The sequence below is a fragment of the Aphis gossypii genome, chromosome 1 (assembly GCF_020184175.1).
Source record: "Aphis gossypii isolate Hap1 chromosome 1, ASM2018417v2, whole genome shotgun sequence".
Taxonomy (NCBI): Eukaryota; Metazoa; Arthropoda; class Insecta; order Hemiptera; family Aphididae; genus Aphis; species Aphis gossypii.
The window spans coordinates 58,604,577-58,632,403 of NC_065530.1; the positions used below are offsets into that span (position 1 = coordinate 58,604,577).

The 27,827-nt window shown below is 28.7% G+C and overlaps 2 protein-coding genes across 3 annotated transcripts; one reads left to right on the forward strand and one right to left on the reverse strand.

Annotated features, from left to right (window-relative positions):
- Window positions 1-3,876: 3,876 nt before the first annotated feature.
- Window positions 3,877-9,671, forward strand: LOC114122208 (delta(14)-sterol reductase TM7SF2). The gene is made up of 9 exons (XM_027984798.2): window positions 3,877-4,214; window positions 4,938-5,262; window positions 5,333-5,442; window positions 6,511-6,687; window positions 6,755-6,938; window positions 7,002-7,300; window positions 7,404-7,639; window positions 7,706-7,833; window positions 7,902-9,671. The coding sequence occupies exons 2-9, from the start codon at window positions 4,944-4,946 to the stop codon at window positions 8,174-8,176; spliced, it is 1,728 nt and encodes a 575-aa protein (XP_027840599.2). The 5' UTR covers window positions 3,877-4,214; window positions 4,938-4,943; the 3' UTR covers window positions 8,177-9,671.
- LOC114122221 (equilibrative nucleoside transporter 4) lies at window positions 9,416-27,359 on the reverse strand. Of its 2 annotated transcripts, XM_027984813.2 has the most exons (9): window positions 26,847-27,359; window positions 20,336-20,490; window positions 20,109-20,240; window positions 19,957-20,031; window positions 15,125-15,345; window positions 13,585-13,810; window positions 13,122-13,309; window positions 12,526-12,772; window positions 9,416-11,724 (listed from the first exon to the last, which is right to left on the reverse strand). In XM_027984813.2, exons 1-9 carry the CDS (start codon window positions 26,990-26,992, stop codon window positions 11,417-11,419), a joined length of 1,698 nt encoding a protein of 565 aa, XP_027840614.2. In that variant the 5' UTR covers window positions 26,993-27,359; the 3' UTR covers window positions 9,416-11,416. The 2 variants fall into 2 exon arrangements, with proteins under 2 accessions (XP_027840614.2, XP_050058573.1); XM_050202616.1 differs by lacking the exon at window positions 26,847-27,359 and having other exon boundaries at window positions 20,308-20,441.
- Between the last annotated feature and the right edge of the window lie 468 nt (window positions 27,360-27,827).

Consider the following 27,827-nt stretch of genomic DNA (forward strand, 5'->3'; position numbering starts at 1 on the left):
ATTAATGCACATACACAAATTACATGACAATATTTTTTAAATCTTGGGGCCTGATTCTGATCGATTTCAGGCTGGTGTAGCGGTGTCACACTTGCGGAATTTCCGCTTTATCGAAATTCATATGTTTAAATACTACTGGACACATTACAGCGGAATTTTCACACGGAAAAATAAGATCGCTACACGTCGTGATTATTCCGTAAGTGTGACATAAGCCCAAATGCAACACCTATGTTGCATTAATTGTGACCACGGACACAAGACTATAACCCAATTCTAAAAAACACCCTATGAATAGATTAAGGCCCGTTGGCCGTTTCACATATACGCGTATCGTACGCGCGCGTTTTTAGTTTACATTGTTTAAGATCACACGCGCCATATCGGCGAGCAAAACGCGCGACCCTTGGAATGGTGCGTATGAACTTAAACAATGTAAACTAAAAACGCGCGCGTACGATACGCGTCCATGTGAAACGGGCCTAAAAACTATTAAATGATAACGCTGTGTCTAGAAAGTAGAAAGCCGTGTTTTATAATAATATGTTATTTATAGTATTTTGTTAAATATAATATGCTATATTATTAATTAATGTGATAAGTAGGTACGTGAATCGTTACAAATTAGGTTTAGATAGGTACTTACTATATGTTTATATGACTACATCTACTGTTATTTTATTTTTTATACGAGTGTACCTAATACACATATTTTATGTTTAGTGTTTATACCTTTATATTTTATTAGTATAAAACTGGTACTTCTATTTTTTATATTAAAATTATTTCTACATATATTTTGTATTGTCCATCTTGTTATAATAATTAATCTAAGTACATTCTTTGTTATTTTTTATATCAAACAGAATATAATGATCATTTTAATTAAATAAATAAATAATAATAGTTATTATTTTATAATTTTTAGCAATACAAACTTATTTTATTCCACATAATTTACCCGATGTATAATAATATCGTAAAAAAAGTTAGTATTGCTAAAAATTCTTTACGTAAACATTTTCACCTTTATCTTTATGTGGTATGTGTTATTATTTGAGTAGCCAAAATGTAGTCAGTACCTGCCAGACTATGATCATTAATGAGTTATAAATTGTTTTTTTTATTCAACTATTTATAAATATCTGAAATATTCTATCACTCTATCCACCATCAACATGGAATGTCCATCAAATTACCCTTGTTAGTTTTTAATAGACATCGACCCAAGGTTGATTACCATCGGTTTTTCAAAACGAGTTGGCCACTTGATCATAATCATTATTGTTTGGAAATTAATTTTAAAAATTAGATTAGACGGATTAGAGTTCTCGTCGGACGAAATACACAATAATTTTAATTTAGCTCGTTTACAGTAGGCAATATGATTATATAAATTTCCCTTCAAAAAAATAAAATTTATGAAAACATACAGTCAAAATTATTTAAAATAATATGTGGTAGTGGTTTAAATTTAAACGAAAGAACAATAGACGAATTTTTGACAGCAATTCAAATTTATTCTAATTATTATTGATTGTTATTTTTCCATTTTTGCTTTTTAATTTATTTGTTCTTATTAATCATTATTAATTTTTTTTGTATTTTTTTTAATAAGTTTCAGTGACGCAACTAGAAATAAATTTCAGGGGGATTACAACTCCCCAGTTGCGCTACTGTTTAGTGTATTTACTATTTACTGGATTTAAAATATGTCAACATATTATTATCACACACTTTTACAGGTCATTAGAAATAATTGTAAATTAAAAATGTGTAGTAATATACATGAATTTTAGTTGGGTTGACCAGATATGAGATAATATAATAGTAGGTAGGTACAATAGGTACATACTACATTATAAAATTCAACCAAATTTACCTTTTACGAATTATTTTTATTATTAACACAAGTATTTTTATATTCATTAAACGTTTATTAAATTTTTAAAAATTGAATAGGAAACAAATGTATACAAATTAATAGGTACCTACTAAATTTTAAACAGCCATTTAATAATATTGAGTTAATTTTTTTTTTATCATCTTGTTTACAAAAAATTAATTAGAATTGATCATGTAACTTAAAATTTTTGAGATTAAGATTTTTTTAAAGTTCAATATTTATTAATTTGCGACAATAATGTAGATAATAGATGGGTAACATATTTAGATTTTAGGTTTCCTAAGACAATAATACATCTAATTTATTCTAAAATACATTTCTACGAAAACCAATGATAAATTAATAACATTACGTACCTACTTTCATATAAAAGTAAGAACAAAACGAATACTTTTGAATAAAAATTAAAAAATATACCAATATAATTGTATTTTTGTTTTCTACCAGCTTTTTATTATAAATCTAAAAATATAATTGTAATTTATAAGAAAAAACAAACATAATATTAATCTGGAAGGTTTTTAAAAATAAGTACATTTATAACTATATAGTACAATATTATTTAGTACCTACATTAAGACATGTTTTCAAAAAAGAGTACTGTCTTAGTCTTATAGTGACCTATTAAAATATGCATGGTAATATAGTCATCCAAATTAATAATTATACGTAGTTATTAATGTTATTATACTGTACTTTTGTCTTTTGACAGTGATGTGTTTATAGATTTTATTCTTCATTCTCGCTGTCGTCAGATACGAGTAGATATTGTGGAAGTCGCCATATTTTGTTTTGGTACCTATGTTGTAGAATCGTTTGCTCGGAGATTTTGAGGTTGGCGTGAAAATGTATGAATTAGAGTTATTCTCTTATCGTTATGGATTTGGCTTTTCATCGTTAACTATGAAGCTTTAAAACATTCTCAAGAACTTATTATTATAGATGGATTTAAATCTTTTTACTTTTTTGAGAAGCATGATTGATACTGGGCAAGTATTGATGTATATGTAAGTATGTAATTAATAAATGGATAATAAATGTATGTATAGTGGCTAGTAGGTATATATGTAAAATAAATTGCAAAATCAATGTTGCAATCCAGTGTGTATTAAATTTTTTTAGTACTAAAATATTGTATGAAAAACAATTGTGAGTGAGATTAACACTGTATAGCTTTTGTGGAATTTTTATTATCCCGGATTCAAAAATATATTTTTAATTAAAGGAGATAGGAAATGTGCGGTAGTACGTTCTATACGTTCTAAAAACAGTAAAAACCATACAATATTGACAAACCACATAACTACATTTTGGAGTTTGGACTTCAACAACGGAGGTTTACGTATATTCTATATAGTATAATTGTTAATCATATACTCATAGTCACGGACTAAAAGATAGTCTATCTTAGTCCGTGGTCATAAGTCATAAACCCATAACGTATAGGTTGTGTATACTGTATACACGTCTACCTACTATTTTATATACAGAGTGATCATATTAACACAATTTAGTGATAGCTGTACATAATTAATTAAGTTTGTGTCATTAAAATGTCTTCATAATTTTACTAATTCTATATTATCTGTTCGAGAACATGAAATAGCAGATATATCTTAGTAATCATACTTATACAACTGATAAACCAACTAAAATAAACTAACTAAACGAAATAATATTGAGGAAATATCAAATACTCGTTTTAAATATAAATTTGCTGTATTATATTATTTATTATAAATTGTGAATTACGAATATTTCGATTATACACAATCAAATCGTGGTTCATGACCGATACGAAACGTGTTAAAAATCTTGGCGAAGGTTATGTATGCCACCGCTGCCGCGGATGATGACGATACTACGATAGCCATTCGGCGGTAGTGGTGAGGTCGTTTTAAAATACCTACAATAATAATACGTTTAGGCGCAATAATAAACCGGCTCCCGGCCGCGGTCCGACTTCCCGCGACGGTGTAACGCGGCTATGCGCACGCGCGTACGGCCGATTGTCCGTTAGGCATTTTAAGCCCGCGGGAGGCGGGAAACCAATTTTTTATAACGGACGGATGGACAATAAACAAGTAAACAGACAAACAAACCAGCCTCTCATGGAACGTAAACACAACAGATTCGAAAAAATTCACCAATAGCGTGCGCCGGCGCGGCGTCATCGATGTTGTTTACCTTCGGATCTGACCGTTTACATGATAATCTGATCAGTTGAAAATTTAAGATTCCCTCGTTTTCGCTTTTGCCGCGTTTTGAAAGTTCGATTCATTCAAGTGATCCTGAGACCAACCCCGCAGTAAGTAACAGCTTTTTTTTTTAACGGGAACGTTTATTTCTGTGGACGCAAATTTGCACTGGTAAGAATCATGCGACACGCGTGTTTCGTTTCCTGTGCGGAAATCAATTCCCGTGTTTTTGATCGGCGATTTTATACAAACAAAACGCTTACTCACTCTGAACCATTTTTGAGGGTTGTTGGTAGGAAAAGATTATTTTGTCATCGCTTTTTATATTTTCCAATGTTATGGAGGCCGTACGAGATTCTTCGTGTTGGCGATCTCCTGGGGGTCTGTAAATGCAGGGTTTTTTTTTTATTTTCGATTTGGCAACAAGTCAACGTCGCTGTTCTTCAGTCGAAAATACCTATGCAGTGAATTTTTTCACACCCTCCGTTCACAAATTTCATTTTGCACCGTTTTGTACTATGTGCAGCTATAATGACTGAATCAATGTTGTGCTATATAATAGTACTATTCTAGTTTGCCATTGTACTTTTTAATCGCTGTTAGTCTATTACACATGTTTTTCATTTTTCATTTAGTTTTTGGATCAACTTTTTAATATTTATTTGTTGTTTGAAAACCACTATTATCTGAGCTATAAGATTATTATTTTTATAATCTTGATTTTTTTACTTGTATTTTATGGTAAATGTTTGTTCTATAATATTGGGATAATTATTTTATTTTATTGTACAACTTGTAGATTAATAAATCATATTTACTTTCCACTTTTTAAGATTACCATGATGGTAACTAGAAGAACAAGACGGGATGGAGTTGCTTCACCTAGTGATGCTGACCCACCCATATCCTCAAAGTCTAAAAGGTCAGCTACTCCGTCAAAAGCTAAAAGGTCAGCTACACCATCAAAAGCTAAAAAAGCAGCTACACCATCAAAAGCTAAGAGGGCAGCTACTCCTCGCCGCAGCAAAAGTAAATCTGTAGAGAGAAAAATAAGAACTCGATCCAGATCAGTTAATAAGAGTTTAAAAGTTCCAAAAATTGTCCTAGAACGTTATGAAACTAAAACAGATCTTCCAGTTAAAAAGAAAGAAATTAAAAGTAAAATAGCCAAACTTTGTAAGACACTTTCAATTTACTTAATTAATTTATATTTAATATTGGCTTACAGGTAGAAAATCTGAAGAACCTATCGATTTAAATTCAAGAAAGAGCCCAACACCCGCAAATGAAGTTATTAACTCAAGGATTAGTCCCGCTATGGATAAAATAAGCGATAATGTATGTATTTCAACCACAATGATAACAATAAATAAAATATTAAAAAATTTAAAAAATAGATGTTCTTTAACGGTGTTAACGTCTCATAGGTTTTTTCACATAATAGGTATATAATGTATTATGATGTTAATTCTTGAAATAATATTATATTAACAGTGATAGCATAACATTTATATTATTTATATTGAGTGTTAAACACATCTAGTGATTTTGGGTAGTTAGGTAGGGAAAGTATATGATGCTTTAAAGGTTAAATGTATGGGCTCTAGTATAGTGGATTGTCCTATATTAAAATAGTTTATTATTAACTCAGTTAACTCAATAAGTTACTATAGATAAGTGCTATTTTGGATTAATTTATAGAAATATTGTTATCTTGAAAAGTTAGGATATTACAGTAAAAATGTATTGTTAATCAAAGTTTTATCAAATATTCATACCGTTATATATTATTTATTTAAAATATAGAATTGTCTTTTTTAAATATTTTGAAATTTAAATAGTACATTTTTTAAAAAAATAAGGTCTGATTAAGGTCTATTATCATGCACAAAAACAAGTACAATATTATAATAATTCTTTAATTAATAATAATAACAAAATTATTTAAATAAAATATCTAACCCAAGTTAAAATTTATTTTGAAACCTTATGAAAATAATTGAATATGTTAAATTAATTTTCAATATTTATATATCTAAAATATACATTAACTCTGTTCAATCAGTTTTTCTGTGCATCCCCACCATTTCACCAAGACCTGTTCTTTAATTGTGGGATGCATAAAATTAGCATGTTCTTCGCTGGATGGAAAACATATTTTTACTTTAATATGCTCTGGGGATGCTTATTATGTAACCTTCCTTTCTCAATATATATTTGAAATAATACTTGAACTTGAAATTAAAATGCCTTTTTTATGCTAAGCTAACACTGTTCATTATTGTACATTGGCCACCACGTATACATTAATTATTTGAAATTTATTTTATGTAATGATATTAATTGTATTCATTAGAGTAGAGTAATTGAATATATTTTTATTATTTTTTTAAAACTTTTTTATAGATGTCTACTACATCATCAAGAATAGATTACAATGATGAATCTGATGATGAACCTCGATTAGTTGATAAAACAAAATACAAGACTTATCCAGTAGAGTTTGGAGGATTACTTGGCAACATCATATTAACCATATTACTACCATTATTGGTTATCCTGTCCAAAATTGCTATAAAAGCTGTAATTAATATATTTAAATTTCATAATTTTCCTATGATTTTAATCTTATTATTATTATTTGTTTTAGAAGGGAAATTTGATACCTTTTCCTCGAGGTTATTTAAGATTAGCTAACTATTATGATCAAGATGTTTTTGTATGGACAGCTGCAATTGTATTAGTTCAATTGTTAATATCACTTGTACCTTTGGCAAAAAAATCTAAAGCATTACTGAATGATGATTTAAAGTATAACCACTATAGGTTTTCAGGTTTGTTGTACTCATAAGTATAATTTGTTTAATTAATGTTAATGACAAATAATTTTGTTTTAGGATTTATCAATTTAATTATAGCTGCTTTGATTGTTTTGGCAATGGATTATTATAAGTGCCCAATAAATTTTATTCTAGAAATAGTTACTAAAAAGACCGTACCTCATGTCGTAGCATCAGTATTATGTACATTTATTATTTCTATAATTTTGTATATTAAATCAAAATACACTAATCAAATAGACAAATTTGATTCTCTTAATTTTGTACAAAAATTATTTATTGGAACAACAAATAATCCTACATTGGGACCTATTAATATTAAATTGGCTTTTTATAGATATTCTATATTAATGACTGTAAGTTTTTACCAAAAATAATAAATATTTTTTTTATTGTGCTTAATGCATACATGCATAATATAATTATTGTTATTATATAATTTTTTTTTTTTTTTTACAGATTTTATTCAATGCTCTTGTGATCAACGAATCTCTTAAAAATCCAGTTAACATTAATCTTTTATTTGTTGCTGGATTACAAATATTGTATGCTTTAGATAAATTGATATTTGAATTTAATTTATTATCATCATTTTATTTACAAAGAGAAAAAGATGGATATTGGACTATTATTCAAACATTTTTACAACCAATTATCAATTTTTTACCCATTCAAATTTTACTTTCAAACAATTTGTAAGTTAATTGTTATATTTCAGTATTTCACATAATATCATTATCTCAAATTGTATTTATTTTTAGACCTGTTAATTACATCATTTTGAGTATTTCATCAATTATCTTTTTATTCGGCTACATCTGTCAACGTTATAGTGATTTTACTAAGTATAAGTATGAAGTAAATTCAACATTTGTTTATAGGCCTTCAAGTAAGTTTTAAATTGTATTTTTATAAATATTTTATAATTAATTAATTTGAATACAATTTTGTCTTTAGGTGTGAGAATTATTGTAGATGGTTTATGGTCATATGTGAGATTTCCTAATTACATAGGGACTATAATTGTACATTTAGCCTTAATTTTGCCGATATTTGAACCTAATCTTAGCAGTTTACAGGCATCTTGGCCAGTACTTTTATATCCATTGTATTACATAATTACTTTGTCTCACAAATGTGTGCGTATTTCTACCTATGCCCGTTTACAATATGGTAATACATGGGATCGTCAATACACGGTGAAGTGGAATTTAATACCAAAAATATTTTGAATTTATTAATTTTACCATTAATAAGTCATTTATGCCTTAACTTATATTGAATTTTAAGTTAATTTGTTTTTATTAGTTGACTTGATTGATTGATTATGTCTCTGTAAGTGAAGGAATTTTCGAATTTTAATTTTTTTACTCTTATTAATGTTAAGACAAATTATCAGACTAATATGGATATATATAATATTTATTAAGTATATTATAATTATTCCATATGTTATAAATATTAGGTATGTATTTAAAAAAAAAAGTAAGTTGAATAATGCTATATTGTACTAAAATTACTTTATTCAGTAAATGTTGTATACAATTATATATCAATTATAATTTTTAATTGACTATTTTAGGTGTATAAGTTAAAAATTTATTATTTGTTTGAAATATTACTGAATAATGTGTATAATATGTTAATTTTGTACAAGCATTATACACCTTATGTTTTAAATAGTTAATTTTATTTTATTTTGAGGACTTGAGAACCTTTATGTGAGGGTTCATACTATTTTAGAAAGTTTTAAAATCAAAATCATTAACTTTTTATTAAATTTTATGAATCTTTTAATAGATGATAAGTAGTAGTTTGTAGTCATCAACAGTATATTATAAATACTGGTATTATGTCTTAGGTATATTGTACTAGTAATAAAGTAATGTAATACTACTTAATATGTTTTAAAATTTTTAAATAACTAATTAATTTTAATAATTTTTATGTTAACATAGAATTGATTTTTTTTTTTTTTTTTTAACACAATTAGAAAAATGTAATTAGTGTTGCATTGCATCATTGTATATTTATATATTTTTATATTATAAAGATGGAATTTTTCCTTAATTATAAATATTTTGTAAATATAAATTCAGACAAATAGATAACTACTGTATCAATACCACAATTGTATATTAATTTAAATGTATTTAAGTTGATTTATTTTATGTTCTTTAATCAAAATAGAACATGGAAAATACATTTTATGATCTATGAATTCATTAAAATTTATAAGTTAATAACATTGAATAGTGCATACTTTCTAATTGATTTTTTTTTCATTCTTGAAACTTAAAAAATGTATACCAATCTTCTTGTTGAGAACTATAGTTTTCTAAACAATAGTTATTCGTATTTTGTTTGAGATTTAATATAGAATTATGCCCCTTTTTACTTAACAATTATTTATTGAATTAAATAATACATTTTTGTTACTTTTTGAATTAGGTTTAATAAAAAAAAACATATTCATTGTAAATATATTTATTTTCATGATAAATAAAGATCTATAAGAATTATAAAGTTAACTTAAAAAAATAAGACCTCAAATGCTTTTTATCAAACCAGTCTCAAGTATTACAGCTAGTAAATTACAAATAAAATATAAGAATAACATTTCCGTAATCAGTATAAATTAAGTGAGTTTTAATGACTTGTAATATGTACTTCAAAAAAATGAATGGAAAAACATTTGTAAATGTTAATAAATTGCATATACCTTTATTTACTTACCTACATTTTGTTTTAGGAACCTATGATGTTACTCTTCATTACTGCTTAATCATTGTGTTCATTGACTTATTTTACTATATACAATTATATAAGTTATATTTTGATTTATTATGTAATTTCATTATTGGTTGATGAGTTTATTTGAATAAAAAAAGTTCCTTTAATCAATATAATTTTCAACTATCTACACCTTATTATTAATTTACTTATACACATACAGTGTATTCATAGTAAAAATCTAATTCCAAATTGTATAACTTATAATTGGCACAAATATTTTATAATTATGTACAATGATGAGTGCAGAAGTAGGTAGGTACCTAATTACATATCTATAAATTATTTGGTATTAATGTATTATTTAATATTTATAATTTGATGTTGTAATTATTACAATCAATTTGTTGAGCTATATTTTTAATGTTCGCGGTAGCATATAGGTACGTAAAATAACGTTTGTACAGTGTTTATCTACCTAGACAAACTAGCAAATAGAAACACATTTCGTAAGTATTATGATTTAGTGACTGCAATAACGTTAAAAAAAATGAAATATTTTATCTATTATTTCAAACGTTAATGATAAGGTATTAAACAAAAAAAAATAAAACAAAAACGTACAAAATTATACAGTTCAAGTATAAGAAGAGAATGAAACACACGTAGGTAATCAGCAACATTTAGCATGTTATTATTAGCTTTTAGCTTTTTGTATTTATAGGTACCTGTATATGACAGATATATAAAGTGAACATAAAGATATTATAGATAGTTAATTACCTACCTATTGCAGTGGACTGATGTAGGTACACGTAAATTGAATGTTTTAAATATTAATAATTATAGACGCATATGTAATTTATACGATTAGGTATTATAATGTATTATAACACTGCAGGTCAATCGAAAAGTCACGTAAGTCAAAACGTAAATAAATATAAATCTTGCATAAAATAATATACATAATACATTATAAATTTATAATATTATATCTATCTCGAAAACATATTACTTGAGTTGAGACTAATAAATATAATATTTCAAAACTTCATAAATTATGATGTTACCAACATTATCTAATTATATTAATTGACCGAAAGGGTCGAGTGGTAAACAAAGGCATTTAAATATTTGAAAGTGAGGTTTTTGAAAAATCGTTTTTTTTTCTTTCTGACAACGTATATTAAAATATATTGTATTTTATTTTATAGGTATGTATATACTATATAGCATGATAATTGCAAGAATATTGAGTACACTGTATACATCGTAAAGTCCCGTACACATTATACCTTTATTAAGGCCCTTATTATATGTTGTAAGAGCGTACTATCCTATACAGCTACCTATACCTTTTATACCTACCGTTATAACAACTTTTTAAATTGTGTAAAGATTTTAAAACGTAACTTTTGAACATCAACACCTATATCCGTTCAATTTAACCCTATTCATTCATTAGTTGCATGTTAAAAATAACAATCGAGGTTTTGGGTCTAAACGATGACACCAATATCACAGCAGTACAGCACTATATAGGTATATAATTATTATAAATAAGCCGCCATGCGCCACTCTCGACTTTTCGACCTCCCGCCATTCAAACGTAATTATAAATAATTATAAAATACAATAAAACATTAATAATTAAAAAAAAAAAACCGATTATAATATGGTAATATAATATAATAGTGTGGGTGTTGTGTTGCATGTACACGCCGTGTCACCAGTCGAGATTATCCTGGGAACGCGGTCGTCGTGGAATTGATGCTGCGCGCGGCCGACGTCAACAGCAGCGTGCCGAGTGTGACTGTCGTTTGCAGCGGCGACGACCCCGTGTGGTTGATCGTGTCAGTTGTAACGTGGCTGTAGTTGAATAAATCGATGGGATTCGTCGTTATGCCGGTGACCATCGTCTTGTGATAATCGGCGCCGGCCCAACTGACCGAGAAGCCGATCTCGTAGTGTATGATCCTGTCCAGCACGTATGCGAATATACTGCCCGCCGTCGTGCCGGCTATGTACGATATCGTCATTATATTACCTGCGAGTGACAACAGAAAAGAAATAAATCGACCAGGCTGTATATTGAAGTTGTTCCTTATTCAGTTATTCTTATTATAATATATTATACAACATATCGGAATATGCCTATTGCCCATGTCTTATAAATGTTTCAATGGACCGACTAACCGATCTTATATTATACAGGTAAGTACCTACCTACTTAATTTATTTTACTCAGTGGCGTGGTGAACCTTTATGGACCATGATGCACAACATATATTGTATATACGTGGGCACACTCCTAATAATAACTACTGACGTTTTGTACTTTTGTAGTATGTGTTTAAAAAATGTAAAATTTAGATCTGTACCGCGAAATTGATGGGTATACTTACTAAAAGAGGTTGAACAAAATAACTAATTAATTTCTTTTTCTACAAAATTTAGTTATAGTTATAGTATTAGTTATATAGATGTAATACATGGAGCCGCATGGAGCTTAAAATGAATCTTGGCGCCTCGCGCCGGGTGCTGGATTTACTAGATTACATGACGTTATTATCCGTACACACGATAATTGAATTGGTTACATATTATTCTTACTCATTGCTAAATTATGTTCATAAAATTAAAATTAAATTCAACCACGTTTTTAGCCATTAAAATAAAATTTAAACTCTATACTATTAAAACAAAAACATGCTTTGGACCCCTAGTGTTTGTGCCCGAGCGGTATCTACCGCACTCTCTGATTCTCCTTTGTTACGTTACTGATGTTCTATATCTTTATAATTTTTATATAAGTACCTATGAAACTAAATGATATTTTTATATTTACCTGCAAGTTCTCGTCGTTCTTCAACAACTTTAGCTGGCGCGAATATCATTGGAACGCTGCCAGTGATGCCATTGGTTACGCCAAGCACGGCTGTTTGCAGAATAATCATGAATTCACTGATGATTTTCGTGTGGAATGGATGTTGAACTATTACGATTAGTAGAATGGCGGGAATCATGAATAAGCGTTTTTTGGTACTCTTCAGTATTTTGTCATCCCAGCGTTCATACGAATACGCTCCTAATAACTAGGTATACACAGTGAAATATAGAACATAGGTATAAAAAAGTAATTTTTAAATTATTGATATATATTTATACGTATAAACACTATAAACTATACAACATGTATATATATATATATATATTCATTGTAGGCTATACCATTTATATATATAGTAAACCATACTGCTGTATTTAGTATATAATTATATGAGTAAATTAAACAGTCAAAACAGATACTAGAGGTTAAGTTTTAATTCTTGAAGTTATAAAACTCGAAATGTGCTTATTCAACTTTTTAATATTACATTATTTCGAAATATAACTTTTATAATGTTGATGTATAAAATTATTATGCATACGCATACTATTTACCTTTCCCATAAGATCGAATAAATTAAATACGGTCATCACGAGTACGGGCATCCACGTGCCGAATCTTGGGCTAACTAGATCGGAAAGTACTCCTGGGTATATGCTTAGCGTCACGAAGTAACATAGAAAAATTGCCAACATTTGTTTCCATATAATCTTTGACACTTCTTTTCTTAGTTTATATCCACCTGTTGTTAATATCAAAATCATAAACTTAGATTTTAATACAATTGTATAATTATTAAATATATTATGTAGTAAAAATAATTTTAATTTTTTAAGATTCTGTATGGACATCGACATTTTATATTGAAAAATTTACGTTGATTTTAAATTAATACATTTTTACATTAAATTCTAACATTCTAGCCGATAATATGAACATGATATAGCCATATAATAGGTAACTAAAAAATAAAAAGTATAGGAACATTGGATTATTACATTGTTAATTTTTATTTACTTTTAAATGAATCCCAAAATTCAGATAAGGTAGATTTTCGTAGCTTAAAAGAACTTCCTGTTTCCACGTGAATCATTACGTCTTCAACTTTATATGTTGGCACACTATTTGAGTTCGGATCATACATCGGATTTGCAAAGCTAAATGCATTTTCGTCTTTAAATATTTTTCCTGTACTCAAACTAGTTTCGGCAAATGGCTCTGGTTGAGATTGTTCGGAATCGACCTATATACATATATAACAATAAAATATTGAAATACGGTTATTAAAATATACATAAATTACATATAATTACAAAAAAAATGAACTAGAAAAATTTAGAATTCTTTAAAAAAAACTTTTAGGTATGAGGCAGGATCTGCCACCTTCACGCACCTTTAGGAACATAAATCTATCATATCATATCTCTTTTTAATTCAATAAGCCATTAACTGCTTCAAGAGTCGGACGTCAGTCGTTTCCTTCAAAACTATTTCTATCTACCTGTTACCCAGGGACCACCACGAAGAGGCGGTTCTTATTGAACCCCAAAAATTGTATAGCTTAATTTTCAGATTCACATTCTTAAATTTCTATTGAATTAAGGTTATTATATAGTTAAATTTGTATGTTATATTAGCGAAGTTAGCGTTAATGTATGAAATTCTGTTACTTTAGTTATTTTATAGAATTATGGGTATTGGGTAGGTACTTTAAAGTTTAAGTTAATGTACCATTGAACGAATCCATAAATACATACTTCAACTTGTTATTTTACAAACTAACTAGATAGGTATTTTATAAACTAACAATAACGATTTAGTTAATGTATTTAAAACTATTTGGAATTTATAGGTATATCGTACATAATAAATTCATTTTTAAATAGGTTGTCAATTATTCTGATTTGTACATGTAACGTCAATTTATTAGAATTATTAAATTATTATTATATATACAAATAACAATTTATTTATTATACATTAACTTTTTGGATGGTATTTAGAGTTACTTTTTTTCAAACATATGAACTCTTTTGTTGAAATGTGTATTTTAAAAACCCTTGACCTATAGTGATCGGGATTCGGATGCCTTTCAAAGACAAATGTCTTCATCTGAGACGTCACTGAGCGTAATCTTTTCTGCACATAAACTTAATTGTAAAATTGTTTTAATGTACCTATCTTATTATTTTTAATAATAAAACGACAAAGGCAACAAATATTGTCTGTTATCTACTCCAGACTGGAGTCTCCAGTCCCAGTTATCTACCTAACGATGGTTATGAATTTCATACATTAGCAAAAACTCAACTGGTATTCTATATATTAACTAGTAAAACTATGTAATTTATACATTAACAATCATATTTAAGAATCTTATAGAATAACTATAAACTAGTTATTTAATAAAATAACGTATTACCGTTAACATATATAATTAGTTATATATTATATTATATATTGGTATATATATAACTAATATTGAAATAATAACTAACTATATTTTATTTTACATTGATATTGATGCATGTATGTCACATAAACATTATTATCTTACATATTCTTCTGTTGGTTCCAATGAAATCTTTTTCTTCGAGTCTTCACTGCGGGCAATATAAAATTTGACGAAATCAGACGATTGCACTATTTGGAACAGCACGCACGACGTCATCACTACTAGATGGCTAATCACGAAGAAACTGAACGTGCTTACTCGTAAGTCCTTCGTCAACATTTTTGTGAATATTCTGTCAATGGACACCCAAAGCCCAGCAGCACCTTGAAATTAGTTGTTACAATAGTTAGTATTACAGGTCCAACAATCTGGCACCTCCAAAGTGAAATTAATTTTTTTTTTTGTAATTAACAACTAATTTATAATAATTTGTAAACGCAAAATTTGAATTTGTAACCTAAACCTTAAGTACCTATATTATTTCCTCTAAAGGATACTCAGCTGAGCGCTTCGTGTAATTCTATTATATATTTACACGAAAAACTTGTTTTAGTCTGTTCACATTCTTCTTCAAGAGGTATATGTGTCTATGACCTATAGCCATGGGCGTCCCCAGACATTTTTCTAGGGGGGGGGCAAAATTAATTTAAAAAATAAATGAAAATTTTTTTATACATTTTGTTTATAGTAATAAGAATAAAAATAATAATTTATTGGCCATACGTATTTATATAACAGTAGTTTAAACAATAGTATAATGAGTATAATGGCTCAACTCAGCACTGAGGAATACCTAAAGAAATAAAAAAAAAATCAATACATTGTTATTATAACTTAATTAAATTCATTAGATTCACATCAACAGTAGTATAATATTATCAATAAGTAACATATTATTACATTTCGTCATTATTACAATTAAAACATATTTACAATTATGAATTAGGTATACTTTATTCTTTTTCATTAAAAATAAATTTCAATCTCCGTGGACAATCTCTACCAAATTGTGTCAGTGCATTTTCAATAAATTTTTCTTTATCTGAATTATTTATTTTTTCTCTATGAACACTCAACATACATATTCCACTAAGTCTATCATCACCCATCGTTGATCGTAACCACGTTTTAACACGCCTTAATGTACTAAAAGAACGTTCTGCTGTACAGCTTGTAGCCGGAAGAGATAAAAATATTTCCAACGCAACAGCTATACTTGGAAAAAACGTACAGTTACAATTTAACAAATCGATAAAATCAATATCTTGGCAGTCCTTATTTTGCCAAAAATTGTACCAACTTTCCGCTTCAGCTTGTAGATTATCAATTTTATAGAAATCAAAAATTTTTTCAATGCTCTCAAAATAAATTTTTTTCTCCAATTTTTTAAAAATGTTGGGATGAAGATATTGTAGTAAAAATGCATTGTCGTTTTTTTTTTCAAAACGTTCTTTTATAGATTGTAAAATTGAATCAATATATGGTATAAAAATTGATACTCGGAAATAATCTTCACAATTCTCAGTCTCATAGTTCGCTCTTAGTGACTGTTTTTTACCGTTCTTGGACGTGTAATGATAATATCTAAATCAGTGGCGATTGATTTCGCTTCGTTATATAATATTTGGAAAATGTTATCAGCGTCATTTCGATGATTATTGAATAATACTAGTAATGAATTAATATGCTCGCTGACTTTATATAGATCTACTGACACACCTTGTAACATATTTGTCACAGGTTCTAAAATAGCACTATACTTCGCTATAGTAATCATAGAAATTAAGAATGATGAATTTGAGGCTGCAGAATATAAGTAATGAGCTCGTTGTCTCGTATTGGAATTTGAATGTACTTCATTATTTGACAATGATTTCAAACTTGTCATTATTAAAATAAAATTTTCTGAAAATACTCTTATACTTTTATATTTTGACGACCAGCGTGTTTCACAAAATAATGGTATGTTAGGTATAAGTTTTCTTCTAAGCGTACTTTCACGGAAAAATTTTATAATATCTTTTATAGTTCCAGTAGTATTACGAATAGTCATTATTTTATTTAAATCATTTATAACTAAATTTAACCTGTGATTAGAACAATGAAAAAATAATGCTTTGGTATATTTATCACGAATTAATTTACTAACACCGCCTTCTTGTCCGGCCATTGTAGCACAACCATCATATCCTTGCCCATAAAGTTTGTTTAAATTTAAACCACAGTCAGTCATAAATGATAAAATGTTTGTAGCTACGGATTCAGCATTTAATTTTTCTAATGGAGTAAATCCTAAAAATTCTTCCCTAATTTTTGGCGGATTTGAGTGTTTATCGAAAAATCGAATTCCTATTGACAATTGTTCTGTTCCAGAAATATCTGCTGTCTCGTCAGCAATAACAGAAAAAGCATTTGCTGCGTTAGCTAAATTAACTATATCATTTTTAATTAAATTTCCGCATATAGAAATAATTTCGTTTTGAATTCGAGGTGATGTATATTTGGCATTTCCCGCATTTTCCGATACATGCTTTTGTAATAATTCATCACCTGATTCAATCCGAAAAAGTAAAAGGTCATTAAATATGCCTGAAGTTGATGTTTTTCCCCGTAAAGAAAGATCATGAGTTGCACAAAACAAAATGCTTGAAATTATTGGTTTTAATTTTTGTCTATTATATTCTATTTGTTTTCGTAAACCTGAATTTGTCTGTTCAAGAATATTTAATTTGTTACCCTTCATAACATTTAAAAAATCATTTGCTCGTGTTGTAGACTCAAGATGCCATTGTGAAGATAGATGTGATCGACTACAAGCATGGAAATCTTTATATTTTGTAAACGGTTTTATTATAAAGCCTCCCTGTATACCTCTGTGAACATTTGGCTTAAATAATACACATACTCGACAAAAAGCTCCTTTTACACTTCCAATAGCTGAATACGATAACCACGTATTATTCTCTTCCAGCCATATGTGTCTAAATGGACGACCATTTTCCGATTTTATATCGTTTTTAAAATTATATGAAGTAGGTGGTACCCATGGATTACACAAAATATCAAACTTTAAAGCATCGTTAATATTTACATTTGTCAAGTAATGTCCTATATCATTTTTATAATAAGCCACTTCCTTGTCATCAACATTTTCAATGTGTTCAGTAAAACTACCACATTTACTCAAGTCAGTAATATCAACTGTATTTGTGGAATTAGTGTCTATAGTTAAACTTTTTATTTTATCTAACGGTCCATTAGGACTATCGTCTAATTTAGGTTTCTTAAAAAAGTTCCGTATGTCCATAATTAATATAAAAAGATTTTACCTTGTCGTGATTTTAATATTTTATTGCTGCTAGAATACGATGACAGTCGTTTCGATCGAAATCTGCGTTGGAAATGATGGGAGTATCCACACGCCGCGTATAATAATAATGATGGGTATATGTTCACGTAAGTGACACAATAAGAAACACAATATAACAGCAAACAGCTAATAATTTATTGTCATGTGAGCAATCAAAAAATACGATAAGATAAAATAATCCGATTATTATTAATGATAGTTTTCATGGATAGTCGTGCGTTGACATATTATAGCAACATAGGTTGATATCTATTTTTAGAAGCTAATTTCTTAATAGGAATTTTACCAATTACTGTGGAAATAACATTTTTCCAGGGGGGGCAAGTGCCCCGTCTTGCCCCCCCCTGGGGACGCCCATGCCTATAGCAACACATGCAACTACATTATTTTATAAATTACATTGTTTGTATTTGAAGTTTCATCATATACATTTTAGTTGGAACATATTTTGCTCATATAAGATGAGTATTATTTATTGTTAATATTATTATTTTTATTACCCCTACAGAAATTATCTAATTTTTCAACAATATTATTAACGCTGATTATGGCATTATGTTAGTGTTATTAAATATTCTAGCTGTGTTTTAGATTATTAAAATTACATTTAATATTCCACTGCTTGATGTGGTTTTTTCACCATAACTAAATATTCCGATCATAATACTATAGACCAGTAAGGGAAAAGTTTCATAGAATTTACCGTCGAAGAAACTATTTCAGCTATTCCAAGAATATATATAGTACGTACTGCGCATTGTTAAATTCTATTTCAATACTTATAATTTGAGTCTCTAGTTGGGACAAAATAGACTTTATTCAGTCTTTAAATGAACTTTATAAATTAAAATTATTTACCATACCATCAGACATTAGTCTCTAACAAATTGTTTTCAAAATTATTATTTTTTAATTTATTGTTAAATATTAAATATCTATATCTAAATAGTGACACTATTAGACTGGAAATTTTTTTGCTTTTGACACATAATGAATCTTTTTTAAATTTCTTTGTATTATTGTTTGTTATGACTAGGTAGGCCATCATATTTATTTAAAGCTATTACAAAAATATGTAGCTTCAAAATTTTTTTCTTCTTCTTGCATTGATGTACCTACAAATAATTGGAAGTCCCATTAATCTACAATAAATAATTGTTTTGGTACGTTGATATTTTAAACTCGGGGTGCTCAGTTGAGTATCTCTTATAGGAAAACATTTGTTTAACATTGGGTTAAGACTTAATTTAAAAATCCTGATTAAGTGGTTACAAATTATTACAAATTGGTTTTCTATTAAAAAAATTTCAAAATTTATTTTTTCGTTTTTGGAGTGCCATCACGCTAAGGGGAGCTCAGTATTACCTATTATTTTTACTCAAATAAATATTTGAACTACGTTAATACGAAACAAATAATCTAGAAGTATAGTACTAATAACTATGTTGGCATTTAGTGCTATATTAGAAGTTTTAATCGTATTTTTTTTCGATTTTTTGTATTTTAACCATGCATACCATAATATAAACTATTTACTATATAGGACATATAAGAATATACAAACTTTCTCCGATCATGACGGCCTGCGTGTATTTAATCGGTAGTATACTGGTGTAGCCATAAAAACTGGATTGTTGAACTGTCAAATTAAAATACGCACAGGTACATATAGCTATACAATTTATTTAAATCGATTTCTTTTGAAAATTCATTTACTTGTCGCGCCCCATGCAATGAGTCCAATGGCAATCAAGTTGAGGCAATATGACGTATCCAGTGTAAATAATTCATCCCACCAAATTTCCACGGCACCCACAAACAATAGCATCGAAATCGTCAGTCCATAACCTGTATAAATATTAGTATATATAAATATACAAACAAAAATGTACTATTGGGATCAGTTATGGTGTACGGAAATCGTCTCGTGGTGTTATGTGTACCGATATTGATGCGACACGTGAAAGACAGTGTTTCGACGAGTAGATTGTTGGTGAGGACAGCGACAAATGCTACCATAATGTACACGATCGTCATGTCAAAAACTACCATCGAAACAGGATATTTAGTTTGGAAATAATCCACAGCCATGACAAAACTATAAATTTAAAAAAAAAACGTTAACTGTAATTTTTTTGTATATAACTTCTTTCATTTGGAAGACGTTTGGGTAACGGTTAAATATATGCGATCTACACACTGATTTGCTGTCCAATACGCGACCTATGTCACGAGAACCTCGTTTTGTACATCCAGGCGCGGATCCAGATCAATTATTAGGGGGGGGCCATGTTTTATTTGGACATTATATAATACATACAATTTAATAATTCTATTATATTATAATTATTAGATACCATATTTGCCATATAAATATTTCTTAACACTGTAAAGAAATAAACTTTTAACTACAAATATAAAACACGTAGGTAGGTACATTGAAAAGAAAACTCTTTATTTAAGAACAATCAAAAAATATGAAATATGAAATAAAAATAAAAATTATAGAGCAAAATCTAATTTTCTGTTAGTTTTTGAAAACATGTCAATGACTTTATTCACGTCTACACCAATATCACGGTGGATATTTAAAAGAGCAAGTCCAGTTAATCTGGTCTCTGACATTGTTGATCTCAGCCATGTTTTGAGTCTTCGTAGTGTTGAAAACGTTCTCTCAGCACTTGCATTGCTTATCGGAAGAGTTATCAAAATGATCAAAAGGCGATTGATTAACGGAAATATTTCTTCGTCACATTTTGCAAGTATTTCTGTAACACACATGGAGTTTACTAAAATGTTTTCAAGTTTTTCACGGTTCCATTTTTGTTTCCATAATCTAAATTCTGAACGTAATAAAGTAAATACCATGTCTTTATCATTTGAAAGAAGTGCTTGAAAATCGTCTGCTAATGCTTTTAAGATAATTTCTGATTTATTTAATGAATATGAAGTTGTATTTTCATTTATAAACTTGTTAGGAAGTATATATGAAAGATTGAAGCACTCAAGTGTTTTTTGTGAAAAACGTGCTTTTAAATCATTAATGACATTATCTAATAATGGAATAAATATGCTTAATTTATAATATTCTTCTGTACTATTTGTTTGATAATTTGCACGATTTGTTTGTCTTGAACAATTCCTTGGAATTTTCAAATCAACTTTTTGAGTTTTAGCTATACTCTCGGACGATTTATAAACTTCTTTAAACCGAGTAGAAACATTTTCTCGGCATTCTGACAGAATATTTAGTGTATCTTTCATTATATTGGCTGCTTCATGTAAATCAATAGACTTTTTTTGAAAACATTTACTTAGTTGAAGAGTGTAGCTAAGCATATGAGAGAGACTACAAAGTGAAACAATAATTTCACTGTCACATAATACTGTTGCTAGGGATTTAGCTTTTCCAGAAGTATTCAAGTCTTTCCATGATGTAATTTCTAACAATGCATCAATAATGTTATGCATATCTTGCATAAAACTCATTACTCCTTCATGTCTTTCGATCCATCTCGTTTCGCATAAACCAATCAATTGATGCCCAACATATTTTTTTAAAACAACTGTTCTTTTAGCTGATGCAGAAAAAAATGATACAGTTTCTTTAATTACTCCAATAAGATTTCTGATACTTTTGACACGTGAAGATTGTGATATAGAATTATTTAACGAGTGATTATAACAAGGGCATCTGCGAGCATTAGGTGCTACTTTAATGATTTCACTAACAGCTCCACGAAGTTCTGATACCATTACGCTACATCCATCAGTCCCTACACCCACACATTTTTCCAAATCAAGACCAATACTATTTATTTGTTTGATAATAATTTTACCTAGTACTTCTCCAGTTATTGAAATTTCTTTTTTTTCTTCACTTTCCTCGTTATCTTCAGTTTCTTCTAGTAGAGCCGAAGCTTCATCAAAAGCATCGACAAACATGACGAAATCTTCTCTAATTTTATCATTATAAATGTATCTTAACACCAAACTAATTTGTGAACGTTTTGACACATCAAGAGTTTCATCGAATATGATACTGTAAAAACCACTGCCATTTTTAATTCTTGATAGAATATGATTTAAAATTACTTTACTACAACATTCAATAATTTCATTTTGTGTTGTTTTACTTATGTATGTGGCCTTTGAAGAAGTGTTTTGAAGATGGTTTTCAAGAACACTGTCACCTGATTTAACGCGAAACTTTAATAGTTCTCTAAAGTTTCCTTCATTTAAAGAAGTACTTTGGTTATTGGTATTAATTGAAGTCGTTGTTAATAACATACCGTCATCTCTGTGGCCTCGGAGTGAAATGTTTTGTCTGCCTAAAAATAAAATACTTTCGACTATTGGAATAAGGCGCATTCTATTCTCATTAACTTCTGCCAAACGTTTAGTATTTAATAAATTATGTACTTCTAAATTAGGATTATGATAAGTTTTCAAAAAACTTTTACCAAATTCTATAGATTCCTTGTGGTACTGTGTTCTTTCGTGATGTTTTAAATCCCCTGTTTCACCTAACAATTTTGCAAATTTAACTAATGGCTGTGTTACAAGTTTTAGTAAATTTACGTTTTTTTGAAAACCACCTTTGTGTAGATTATTAAAAATTGGACAATATTTGCAGAATAATCCTTGCTTCGATGGAGAAAACACCAACCAATTGAAAGAATTCAAATGTTGATGACCGACATACCGGCGTATCGGTTTTCCTCCTTTTATATGTTCAGAATAAGGAAACACATAATCTTTTGGTGGCACCCAAGGATTTTCAAGAAGCTGACATTTTGTATAATCATCAATAGTATTTCCAATGTATTGACCTATATCAGTCGAGTAAAAAGTTTGTGGTATTTGAGTTGATGACATTGGTAGTGTCTGAGTTGAAGAAGGGCATGGAGTTGGTGATGAGCATGATGATAGTTGAGACGGAAATTGTGATGTTTCGGACGTCAATATTATGTCATGTGTTAATTGAGAAGAGGATGTATCATTTTCTAAAACCTGTTTTTTAGCAGGTAAAAAATATGAATTTATAGTTCTTTTTTCATTTGATGATTGTGCCTGTGAATAATTCAATAATGATAGATAATAAAATGATTATCATTATTTTGATCCAAATATATTTAATTTACCTATTTAGTATATTATATTATATAAACCATAATTAATACTAAATAATAAATACTATTGATTATAAATGTTATTTTGTACCTATTCAATTTCAAAATAACAACTGATGCAGGGAATGGGCAATTCCAAATGGCCTGGATAACTCGGAATATTATTTAATAAAAATAAATCGCATGAAATAAATTTTCTTCAAAACTGATCGATATTATAACTTTTAGTAGGTACATGAATTATAATTTAATTTATTTCGTTTTATGATATTCTAAAATTAAGTTTTGCTTTATGTTTTGTTTTAATGGTATATTGTAGATTTTGTTAATCGTTACCTATGTTTTGTTTTGTGGTACCTATTTAATTGTTTATGATTAACGTTTTCCGTTATAATTACATAATTTTATATTATATTTGTATATTAATATCATAAATTCATAAAACTAAAATGTATTTAATACAAATTACGATACGTACCATTTTTTAAAATGTATTGTCTTCGTTGTCAGTACTCAGTAGTTCATGTATAGTTGCACAGAACAAAATGAATGATACGGAATGAAAATATATTTTATAAGTTATAACTTATAAGTTATAACAGTAGACATATCAATGCGGGCGATTACGATATGAGACGACGACCGGTGCCCGTCATGTCGTCAGTCGGCGCGATTAGAAATTACCGAATTATAAATAGAACAATTCAACGATCCGCAAAACAATATAGTAATATATTATTATTATTTAATATTTATGATGAACATAAAAACTAAGAAATAACAGCCTAAACAGTTTTTTTTCATAGTAGCTATAAAAAAATATAATTTTTAAATATGATGATTTTTTTTTTTCGTTTCATAATATTTGGGGGGGGCCATCGCTCCCATGGCCCCCCCCTTGGATCCGCGCCTGTGTACATCGTTAATGTTACAACTCTTTTCATAGTGCCATCTGCAAAGTTTCGCTTTTTACTATTTCTTATAAATCCCACCAGTTATAGCCATTATATATACCTATACAATACCGTTTTTTACCTTTATACATGTAACATGTTATTGGATTATCACCCAGTAATAACTCTCGGTCTTTTAAATATTGAACATGTGCCAGTGCCACTTCATTTTTAATAACAATATGCCTATATAGGTGACCAATAGTAAATGTCATATGTTGGATCAGAACACAAATTTGCACACAAGCAAAATAGAAATCACAATAAAAATTCACAAAACGTTCGTATACGAATTAAATAAAGGGACTATATTGACCGAGAACAGTAAAGGTAAGGATTAATGATGTAAGTATTGGAGAACAAAAGTAAAATAGAATAAAATGATCATAGTGACAATAACTACGATAAATAAATAATAATCTTATCTGTAGGTTGAGTAAGTAAGATTTGTTGGTCACATATTGAACCGTTACCGACGTTTGTAAACCAAATTTACAAAAGTTTCATGTTTGGCATATTATATGGTATACCCTATACCCAGTACTTACATATACCTATTACAAAAACACTGTCTACAATGTATAAATAATATATATAGGTGTATATAATTTTGAGATTAAAAATGTGTAATAACGATTAGAATTAAGATGATATTGTATACTTATGGATTGTCTCCATCTTTCAAACATAAAATGTAGGAAGCAAATATGCGTTCACCAGAACCTATTTTTTGTTTTTGTGTTATTAGCTTTAATATTTTTCTATTTTAGGGAGTTAATAAGCTGTAGTAAAACATAAAGGTAAGAATATACTATCTGCGTTATTTTGTGTCAGTTTTTTACAATATTTTAGTTTTTAAATGAGTTATCACTGTTATCAGTGTTCTTAAAATGTATAATATTTTAGTAGGTATTTTACATAGGTACACATACTTATAATTCGTTGAAAAATAAAAATATTGAAAAAACATACGAATAAACACAGGAAATGTTTTTAACGTAAGATAAAATGATCATAATTGGCTTGGCTAAACACTAATTTATTGCAATTTTATTAACTATATTTGTAGGATGGCGATAAGACAAAAGTAAAGACTTCTTATAGAATTTAGAAGTAAGAACATATTATATATATACCTACATATTAAACATAATAAATATTTATAATAATATATGTAACTAATGTAAATAGCTGAACTAATATAATTATATTAGTTAGTATTATGTTGACAATGCAGGTTTCCAAATAGCTGTAGTTCTAATCAGATTATATGTCAATATTATAATAATTTCAGTTAGTAATCTAACCTTATTTACTTCTTAAAATTAATTTAACTGATTACAATGTATAATATTATTATATACTTGTATTGTCTACATTTTCAAAGTAAACAAATTTATATAGTTAATAACTAGGTACCTAATAAGTTATGCGGTGTTAATGGCTAATGCACGTATATTATTACATAGTAATATAGTAATTAGTAATCGATGTTGTATTTTAATACTTATGACTTACCTATAAGTAATTAGTTTATTAGTTATTACATATATTATTAATACTAAAAATGGCTAAGATCCAATTAATTTATTAAATTAGAAAATCTAAACACTGTGACGCAGTTTAATAGTTAAAATATTTGCAAAGCGATCAAACGATAAACCATGATATTATTGCTATTAGTATTTATTATGCTAATTTCTTTATGAATACCCAATAAACATATTACATGATGTAGTTGGACCAGCTTTTTAGATTCTGGAACGAAGCCAAGTTTTTACTTGTTTAAGAAATTAGAGTGGAAAATTTCTCTCGACTGTATAGCTATTAGCTATAGGTACTCATTTGTATGTATTAAATGCACTTATATTTTTTAAATGTACTTAATAATATAGATGACAGTGTAGTTAATTTATTGAATTAAATTTTTTTTTCAAAAAATGGAAAATTTTAATGAATGTGTATGGTAGTGAGGCGTGTTTTCTGGAAAAGAGCTTTGATCCTTTGTTTCCTCTGTAGGATATGTCTTTGCACTGGGTGTCAAATAAAACATAAATAAGTAAGTACTTACCTATGTATGACATCCTGTGGCTCACGATACTATATGTTATATTGTAATTGGTTATTACTTAATTTTTTGTTAAAGGGATGTTTTTTTTTTAACTATATTGGTGGTAGGGACGTTTTCTAAATTATTTTGTATCTTCCTCCAAAATTAGGAAAACTGTAGACTGTATTATGTATTTAATATATATATATGTATATAAATAGTCATTATACATAAAATAGGTATGTATACCAAATATCTTAAACTATTTTAGTCGTATAGATTATAGAAAACCTATACCTACTAGATTATGAAAGGTTACCTGTTGTATGGGAACAGAAAACCCGCGCCCGCCAGCACCATGGCCATGTAAGTCTTGCCCATGTTGTCTATCGGAGGCGTAGCCAGCGGACAAATATTGCCGCGTTTGCCCAGGGCTACATAGCCCCTGCTCAGGTTCTCGTCCATCACGAAGCACTGCAGCAGAGACGATCACCGCCCGCGAATATATGCTGAATATATTTTGTGTACTCACGTATATATTTATATCATATAATTATATAATATATACGTTATAACACGCGTGTTTAGTGATAGTTGCTGTACACAATTCCTTACGCTATATTATATTATATCGATACACTATATAATATACACATACACACAGTTATATTGTCATTATTATTATAAAGTTTTATCAACAACTCGAAACAGCGCGCGCATTATTGTTATTGTTGTTGTTCAGCAGTGATGATCGGCGCGCCACCGCTATACCTATAATATTCGCACACCATTCTAGACTTGCGTATTAATATTCCAACTGTATTCCTATACATGCGCACGTGAAACTTGTAAGTTTACTCGTGTAAGTACTATACTCTGGCCCGAGTATGTGCGTCGGCGCGGGCGTCATGCGCGCGCGTGAGACTTGCGTCTGCCTCCTCGACAGGAGCCGTGTATAGCGGTGGCGGAGTCGGGGGCTTGTTAAAAGGAGAGACGCGATCGATGAGTGGGTTGCGGTCGTCAACGAAAACCGTTTGCAGGACGACAAGTCTTGTTGTAAATATATAAATATTTACGTATATACATAATATATGATATTTATGTAGTTGTGAATGTTGTGATGTATACGTATAATATGCAATTATCCCGTGTAACTTTAAAATGAATAGTAAGGTCAGGATCGTATATTCATATATCAACCATGACGCTGTAGTGCAGTTACTTCAGTCAGGGCTCCCACGCCATGTATAAATTGCAGGTTGTGATCACTCATCAATGCGAATAAAACTATTTGGATTTG